Genomic DNA, 9,175 nt, shown 5'->3' with positions numbered 1-9,175 from the left:
TGTAATAATGTCCATTGTGCACCACTTCATGCAGTTATGCCGCATATACCAATTTCTCTCACCCAAAACTTATCAATCCACATTAATATAGCCTTGTGTGCTAAATCCTTCATTGTTTTATTCTGTATGTCTATTTTATTAAATAGAATGACAGATTTTGGTGGAAATGGGGAGCAGTCGAAGGCCCAACTGCAGCCCTGCCAGCACGTTTGGGTGGCTCTGAAAAGAGCCGTTATCTTCGAAGTCCAAGCTCCAATGTGAGGCTGTAAGAAATGATGATCTACCAGTTGCTGTCCTTGGCACCAATAACTGTGGCCTGCATCTGAATATGAGGCTGCAAGTCCGATTCTCAGCAGCATTTCGATGAAGGCAAAAGACACGGAGGCATACCATGCTGTTCCCTCTTGATAGAGGTACATATTTTTTCATGCTGAAATAGCCATCTGACCCGTCGCAGTGACTTAATGGTTAGGGCGCTTGGCTGCTGAACCCAAGGAAGTGAGTTTTATCTTGCGGCCTTTTTTCAATGGACGCAAAAAGCAAGGAGCCCATGTAGTGTGTGATGTCAGTGCATATCAAAGAACCCCAAAGTGGAACAGCTTCCCAGACAATTCCTGTATGGTACCCGCCGGGATGGCGCAGTGGTTACGGCGCTTGACTACTGTTCCCAAGGATGCAGGATCGAATCTCGGTATCGGCGGCCGCTTTTCGATGGAGCCGAAAAGCAAGGCGTCCGTGTGCTGTGCGATGTCAGTGCACGTTAAAGAACCCCAGGTGGTCGAAATTTCCGGGGTTCTCCACTGTGGCGTCTCTCATAGCCTGAGTCGCTTTGGGACGTTAAACCCACAAACCAAAACAAACTTCCTCTATGGCGGTTCTCATAGCCTAAGTTGCTTTTGGGCATGAAAGCAAACCAACAGCAATAAGAGATTTCACTGCAAGTGGAGAAGAGGAAAAATAATGTGCCCTCGCTTGTATTTAAGCTTCAAGCATTGAACTTGGTTCCTGATATACGAGAGAGGCCACATCTTAGCCTCTTGACTGAGAGCGCTGTAACGCCTTATGTGTAGCCGAGAGCTCTCAATTGGTGTTTTGAAGAAATCTCTGCCATTTGGCAAGATGCCAGCCTTGACATTATCTTCATGCACTTCAGCAATGAGAACAGCACAGTTGTCTATTAAGAAGCAGTCGCCCACTTTCACATGTCGGTCAACTCTTGTACAAGTCTGTGTGCACTCCCTTGCTTCTGACATTCTGCGGCTGAGCTGTGCCAGTGGCTTGTTCGTAGTTCTCAGCTTCTTCTTAACCTTTCCTAAGTAACTTTCGAAAGGAAAAGCACTGAAATCATCCACAGGTCCATGCTGAAGACACTGCTCTGCCAAGTGCACCAAACTGTGTACGTTGTACACCAGCTGCTTCACCCCATATAGTACACCGAACTGCTGAACAAAATACCTCAGCAAGTCCCGGGCAAAGCTGTTCAGAACTACATGGTATTCAGGTGCAGCGAGTATTCGCAAAGCCACATGTAACTGTAGGAAGTGTTCATACTTTTCTTTGGGCAGGAGAGATTTCAGAACAACAGGTCCTAGGTAGAGCAGAAATGTTCTGAATTCAGTCGCTTTCCAACGATCCAACTCCTCTGTTCCTCTGGGTTTTCGCTGGAAGGAACTTGGAAAGGCTTTAGCTGTTTCTCGCAACCTGTTGTTGAGTTCACTTCGCTCATCTCTGCTCAGTCGGGCAGCGTGCCCTTGCGAGACCCAATTTCTTAACAGCCGCCGCATTACACCCAGACAGACAAGGTGCATGTATTCCGTAGGAAAGCATGCCACCATATCAACATCCAACTTGGTGAAAGGGGAAACACCAGTGTGGTGCCGCTTATCTTCTTGTGCACGAAATGATACATCACTTCGCTGCGGTGCATGAAGGTCAGGAAATGTCAGCCTGTTTTCCACATAGCGACCCTTTTGGCTGCATCTTTCACAAGCATGGTAGCCTCCGTGTCCTATAATTGCGTTTACAAAGCTCCTTGCTGGGGCATCGCAGATCACAGCTGTCAGTGTCACAGTGGCACTAGTCCCTTTCACAAGTAAACCGCTGCTGCTCAGACTGTAGACTTCGTCTAGGAATGGAGCGAGAAATTGCTCCAGACAAGGTGGCTTCCCTGCACCACAGTACACACTGACCATAAATGGTGCAGAGTTCTTGAAGTTCGTTATGCGGCAAAGTATTGGCCACAAACCAGTCTGGCTGCTTTTATACAACGGCAGGCCATCTATGTTAGCATGCAGCCTGATGTTCTCGGGCACAGGTCCTTGCCCAATCGCTTGCTGGATGCCTTTGGCAAGGCCGAAATGAGCAAATGTGTCATTCTGCTCCAGCTGTGATCTCCTTTGCGTCCGCAGCACGGTCCTTGCATCTTTTGGGAGCTCCGGAATCCCGCGACGACGGCAAAAGTCGAGCATATCATTAAGCAAAGCATGTTTGATGTTGTGCTTGTTAGCTATGACAGCCAACTCCTCAGTCGCCGAGAGACTATGAAGAAAATTTTCATCAGGCTGACCCACATTCTCAGCCGCTGGACTGCTAGATGTCTCATCACTTGACTCTTCCGAGCTTGTGGCATGATCATTTCTTGAATGTTCTGCAGCATATGAATCATCCATAGAAAGGTCTGAGCTTGAAGCCTCATCACTTAGCCTGCTGGCTGTGCTCAATGTGCTGCTCCCTGATGCATTATCACACTCGCGCACAAATGGTGCTGGTGGATCTGCAGGTGGCCCGCTTCTACTGGTGCAAGCGTCGTCGGCGCAGACTCCGATTCTCCGACGCGTGGTTGCTTCGGACGGTGGCAGGGTGCGAACGTCGAGTAACGGTGCTTCACTCTGCGATTGTTTTCTGTCCCCGCGTTCTAAGCGTGACGACGCAGAATCGACCGGCCGCCCCGGAATACCGAGCTCTTGCAAGATCTCCCGGTATTCTTTCTCGACGATGCGGTACTTACGCCTTTTTGCGCTCATGACGAAACGCAACGCTCAGCGGTGAGAGACGAGGACCGAAACAGGTGCACAAAAAGACAACAGATGGATACGGGCCGCACCTCTACGCCACGAAAACACAGCGATGACAAGCGAGCGCGCGCTCGGAACCACGTTGGAAGAAAGAGGTGCTCCGAAGGCGCCGTGCGAAGCCGAAGCAGCCACTTAGTGTGGGCGCCAGTGCACTGAACTATGGTCACCATAACTGTACTGTTCCGCACGGAGCGGCCGCCAAGGGCAGTGCCGGTGCTGAGGGTCGCTCGTTTTGCTGGCGCTTCTAACTGGGCGAACCTGCCACAGGCGCTTCATTTCGACGCGTATGATGTTCGCTTGCATGAAACTACTACTTTCGCATTCCACTCAACAATTAGACCCCTAATTCTCGAAACAACTGTCTCCTTCGCGCTTGGCTAGATTTCAATGTATACTTTAACAGCTAGAGCAACTGCTTATATAACGGTACTGAGCTGAGAACATATAGAAGTTGCGGTTTGGCGCTGCTTTCACGCGTATATCGTGTTACGGCACATGTTAAATGGTGTAATAATTGATTTCAGAGTTTTCGTTTGTGAAAAGCAGCATCCATCTATACCAGGATACTTCTAAAACACCACGTAAGATACAAAAAAAGTATAAGCGATGAAGCGCAGGAAAACGACTGCGCATGTGATTGGTGTAAGCTTGGGATGCATATCAACTATCGGCAAGCACGTATGAGTATACATATACGCCGTAGGTATAAGCTGTCTACGAAACATCTGATGCCGATACAAAAAGTACAAGAAAGAGTGTTGGCGGCGCACTATAACGGGATGACACTTTAATTGCATATCACTGTATGCGCTTCCGATGCCCCGCGCGCGCCAGGCGTCTTCTGCTCGAGCACAGACGTTTCCCATACAGGAATAGCAAATACAGTTTATTTGCGCAGAAGGCAGTGTGAAAATTTATACCAGCTCAGAATTAGGTGTTTACATAACGAAAAGAAGCATATATCATGTTAGAGGTGCCTGAATGCTAACTGAGGTTACAAAATTTCAGCGCGCCTGCCGCTGCTCCGTCCACTGACTCTGGCGGCCTCTTCCGAGCACACCAGCCGAGCTTTTTCGCGGCCCAGGCTTCGAAGCACTACTCTCTTACACTATGCAAAGAACCTCCTCGATCCGGATGCATGGAGAGAGATAGAGAGAAAGAAAAAGAAATACCCGGATGCAAGTTGTCACGAAAAAGCGCCAACACTGTGCAGAAGAAGAAAAAAAAAAAGGCTTGCAAACAGTAAACAGTTGTCACGCAAGAAAGCCAACATTGTGCAGAAAAAAGTAAAATGATTTAACGTTACGAGCGGTACGTAAATTAGATATAGCCACAGCAATTTTACCCATGAGCATAAATAATGCATATTTCCTTTATAACATCCATTCGTTTACAACTTCATCTACTTCAGCACTACGGCATTAGGTAAACACGCGTGTGTTTGCTTTCGTAACTTGAAAAAAAAAAAAAAAAAAAAAAAACACGATGTGTAGCTCTTTAAAAAAAAATTGAAGTGCAGTAAGAACATAAAAACAAATCATGGTGCCGTTGTCAGCACTCAGCTTCAAAGAGCTGTTCTCCACTGCTTTACGCACTATCCCTGTAGGCATCCCTGGGCATCCCTTTAGCGCGCAAACCCGTTATCCCATGATTCCCCCGGTCATTTCGTGGTTCGTCTCCGTCGGCTACGGAAGCGCTTGCTTTGTCTTAGGCTCAACTTTGGCGTGGCGACTCGTCTGGGTGACCCACAGGAGCACGAATGAACTTTTTACGTAAGTATGCATGTTGATCTTCATCCCCTTGCATATTAGTGGTCAATTAACAGCTAATTACTCGTGAACTTAATGCCACGAGAAACAATGAGCCCGACTCGCAAGTAGCCCTTATCTGTCCGTAGACATCATTGGTTGTATTTTGATTAACGCGTCTCTGTGCATCGCTTCTGAGAGGTTTCGTTTATATCGGGTGTGTGCATGGATAACATTCGTTTAGCGCCAAAAATTATAGGCTTGTTATAACAAGCCTATAATTTTTGGCGCTAAACGAATGTTATGCTACTACTGCTCGTCATGGTTGCGATGACAGGCAAGTGCGAAGTAGTCGACAGCTTTTCATCGCAATTTTCGCGTTTGTAACGCTAATCGCTATTTAATATATGCGCTGTCATAGAAACCAGCCTACATGTCTTGTGCTTGAATGACGAATGTTTCCACGGCAGTGCTTTGTTTCGTTGCGAGTCCTTGTATGATGAGACAAATGTGAGCAGAACAGATGAGCGAACACAATTCTTTTTCAGCGCTGCCAGAAGCAATGCAAAACCTGCCAGTTATCTGCTCCAGAAGGAGTTTATTTATTTATCTATTTATTTATTCGTTAATTTATTTATACAGGTGCCTGCAGCACCTCAAGGGCATTACTGCTGAAGTGGGGAGGGGGGGGGGAGGTGACAACTGGAAGAAAACATGTATTCAGTAAACATGAAAAAAAAAAAAAACTTAACAGCACAGTACAGTTGCTAAAAGCAAGAAAGTAACTTTTTGTCCCCTCCCACTTAACTGAGTTTTCTATCGCAAACCACGGTAAAAATTTTCCCACTCGTTTCCTGCTGGCATCCTACTGGTTCCCAGTAGTATTAGAACCACCAGCAGCTACTAGTAACAGTAGCTGATGGAATGTGTAGCAGCTGGGTTTCTGTCGTGAGCTGCAGAAAGTCAGACTTTGGTGCATTGTTTTCATGGGGTCCTTTTGGCCTAGGAATCATGGTGCAGCAGCTACCTTGGGCCATACAACCAAAACAATGATGACGGCAGAGGTTTTATTTCATGAATCATGCTTTATTATTACTTATGCCTACATAAGCTCTGCAGTTCGCTTGGCCAACCCTTAGTTTGAGATTGTGGTACTACCGCAGGTGTGCTCCAGCTCCAAATCAGATGGCGCCATGAAGTTAGCTGCACAGAAAAGGACTTGTTCCGAAAAACATGCTAGCAACACCATGCTACTGTTATTTACATTTTGAAAGCAGCCACTCATGAACCACACATGTGGTGAGAATCCACACGGGATCAGGTCAAGTGTAGTACAGTCAAGTCTACTTATAACAGATGCACTTATAATGAACGCTCACTCGTTATCAACGAGGGTCGGGGTACCGTCAAAATATGCATTAGGGCTACGAAACTGTCTCAGATTAAATGAACAACCGTGACCATACCACTTTGTTACAATAAAAAGAAAGGGGAAGCCTGGTGACCCGCCACACCACTGCAGTTGAAAGACGCACGCTTGCTGCGAATGCGGAGAACAACGAGCACATCCCAGGTATTGGCGCATCTAGTGTCCACCTACCATAGGACAGGTTACAAGGTCTGTCGGTGCACGTGTACCCTGGATGGGTAAAGAACCTAATGTAAAAGCAAATGAGTGGCAATCACGTAAAAGGACCAGTCAAAAACCACCATCTCCGATTTGAGTTATGAATAATAGTCGAGGTATGCGGTGCTCGCCCACCAAGACCGGCGTGTGTGTCATTGACAGAGTCGAATCTCGAGCTTCTGCACTGCTGCCACGTGGAGGCGGCACACAAGAAAACAGATGTGTAGTATGTCCTGTGCACACATGCACTGTAGTAGCTTGGGCACTGCTATCTTGTGGAGAATCGAAGAGTTGGGGGGCAAACTACGAAATAGCATAAGCGCCTCATTAGCTATCGCTATTCCGCGTTCATCAAGCAGCTGGTCCGCAGACTGTTTCGGGCAGGAGCATATGATCACGCTGCAAAGCTTAGAAGGCAGCTTGATAGTGTCCGATTTGGATAAACAGATGTCCAAAAACGACTCTTGGAAAAAAAACAAATGCCACTTTTGTAGAAGTTTGCATTCTTTTGGCTGAAATAAGGGCAGTCCACTTCACATGAACTTTGGATACAACGAACAACATCCGTGCGATTGTTATAAGTGGGCTTGACTGTATAATCACATAGCCTTTAATGAAAATTTTTCATGAATGGTGCTCCACCAGAACTTGAGAAAGGGTGAAGGTGGGTCACACATTGTGTGCACTAGTGCATATTGAACCTAAACCCACACATACCAACTGTGTTCACTCAACACTGAGAACACCATTTCTAGGAGCAGTGTAAGTACATGGCCTTAGCATGAGGCCGTAAGTGCTGGTGCTACCAGTGAGGTTACAGGTATACACACCGTTAGCCAGACCTGGCTGCTCAGTGCTGAATGCTTTTGTCTTGTATGGAATGCCACACAAGACACACCTATACGCTGCAGTAGCTATAGTAGTATCAAGACATCCAAAAACGAATTATCATTGAAAGCTAGCCTACTTGGGCTTCGATTGGCATTACTGTAAACAGTGCAGTCAATAACCAAGTGATGAAGTGGGGCACTTGTGTGACACTGCAGCAAGTGTCGCAAGGATTATATTACCTAATTGCTTCTGAGAACAGCCCACATAGTATCGCAGTGTATGCAACAGATCGAGCATCCAAATGCTGCTACACAGTGTATGCCATTAAAATTATTGTGGTACACATTACCGGAAAGCTAGCAAGAGTTCACGGTCACCAGTACTCTGCAAGCAAGTCTGTAATAACCTTTCTGTACATTGGATTCAGGTGGCATCACAGACACCATGACCAAGTCCAAGACATAGCTTCCACAGTGCATGTCGAAACAGGCACCAATAAGCAGATTAGGGAAACATTCAGCTTTCCACCAAGCTTCTAGTTTCAAACGCAGTGCCTGATGCAATGTCCGTGCTGCCAATCTAAACAATAAATAACAAAGAAGCCAACAGACACAGAGGGAGGCATAGGAGAATGGTAAAAAAAAAAAAATCCCTTATGCTTTCCTTTGTTTCAATGGCTGTTGGCTCCTTTGTTGTCTGTCATAACGAAGCCCCTCCCTACATTACTTTGCAAATCTGAAACATGTTACACAATAGTACACATTTCATTGAAGGTTATCACACCCGGAAGAGTTGCTTGTGATTAGCATCTAAAATTTTCATAAAAATCCATTTTCAAAAAAACAACTTGTAACAATTTTTGATGTGAGAGTGCAGTTTAAGGTAGCAACACAACGAAAACAACAATGCTCTCATCATAACAAATTGCCATATGCAGAACAGCAACAGCAAAGCACTGAAGAAAAAAAAAAGATTTTCTGGATTGTTTTAGATGTGCTACGATGACGTATTAACATAGAAGTATTCACAAAATCCCTTTGTCTGTGCTTTGCTCCGTTCTCGTCCTTGCCGCTCTGAGCGCAGTACTCCTTTTTGTACCAAGGTAAGCGGTGAAAATAAATTAAATATATCGACTATAGCATTAATATCAGCACTGCGCGTTCTGCCTCCCGCGAAACTGCCGGCGAAAGTAACTTTCCTCTGAGCATGCTGAGCTTTTTTCTCGCAAAGCTGCACTGCGATGTAGCTCCTCGAACTATAACCATAACCAGTAAAGGCAAGCATAACTTAGTTTTGAAAACGAACATCGTACTCTACTGCTACTGCGGCGTAGCGCATTAGCTCGGCCGGAGCTCCTGCTTTTTTTTTTTTTTTTTTTCTTGCCTGTTTATATATCTCCAGGCTTGCTTCGTAGTTTAAACGTAACTATTATAGTACCGCTTCACGGGCAGCACTAACTCCAGGCTTGCTTCGTAGTTTAACCGTAACTATTATAGTACCGCTTCACGGGCAGCACTAACAATCAGAGGCTTTTAAGGTCACGTTTTATTATTATTTTTTCTTTTTTTTTTACTTGCGTACAAAAATACGGCCCATTTGGAATTACGGGGTCATACCACCTCACTTCGGTAGTTCACTCCGTTTTCATCAGTAGTGGCCATCACTGCCGGACATGCTTGCGTTACTGTTGGTCTTCGCCAGTGTCATAAATTAGTCCTCGCAAATCTGCCAGGTAGCAACAATCCAATCGGACATGTGTTTTTACGGGTCACAGATAAGTCAAATATACTTAGGCAGAACTACGGGCCAACAAAAGTGATCACCTCACTTGGTAGTTCACTCGATTTTGATCAGCGGCGGTCATCATTGCCGGGCTTACGTGCCTGAGAACCGCT

The 9,175-nt window shown here is 45.9% G+C and overlaps 1 protein-coding gene across 1 annotated transcript; it reads right to left on the bottom strand.

The window, feature by feature from the left end:
• Positions 1–849: 849 nt before the first annotated feature.
• LOC146175106 (uncharacterized) lies at positions 850–4,192 on the bottom strand. Its single transcript, XM_084584533.1, has one exon. The coding sequence runs from the start codon at positions 3,021–3,023 to the stop codon at positions 933–935; it is 2,091 nt and encodes a 696-aa protein (XP_084440659.1). The 5' UTR covers positions 3,024–4,192; the 3' UTR covers positions 850–932.
• Between the last annotated feature and the right edge of the window lie 4,983 nt (positions 4,193–9,175).

The sequence above is a fragment of the Amblyomma maculatum genome, chromosome 11 (genome assembly GCF_055883805.1).
Source record: "Amblyomma maculatum isolate TAMU_Amacu chromosome 11, ASM5588380v1, whole genome shotgun sequence".
NCBI classification, from domain to species: Eukaryota; Metazoa; Arthropoda; class Arachnida; order Ixodida; family Ixodidae; genus Amblyomma; species Amblyomma maculatum.
This window is presented reverse-complemented; position numbering and strand designations above follow the sequence as displayed.

Bases quoted from the DNA above. Each gene is read 5' to 3' on its own strand.
- LOC146175106 (XM_084584533.1), bottom strand. From the start codon at position 3,023: ATGAGCGCAAAAAGGCGTAAGTACCGCATCGTCGAGAAAGAATACCGG.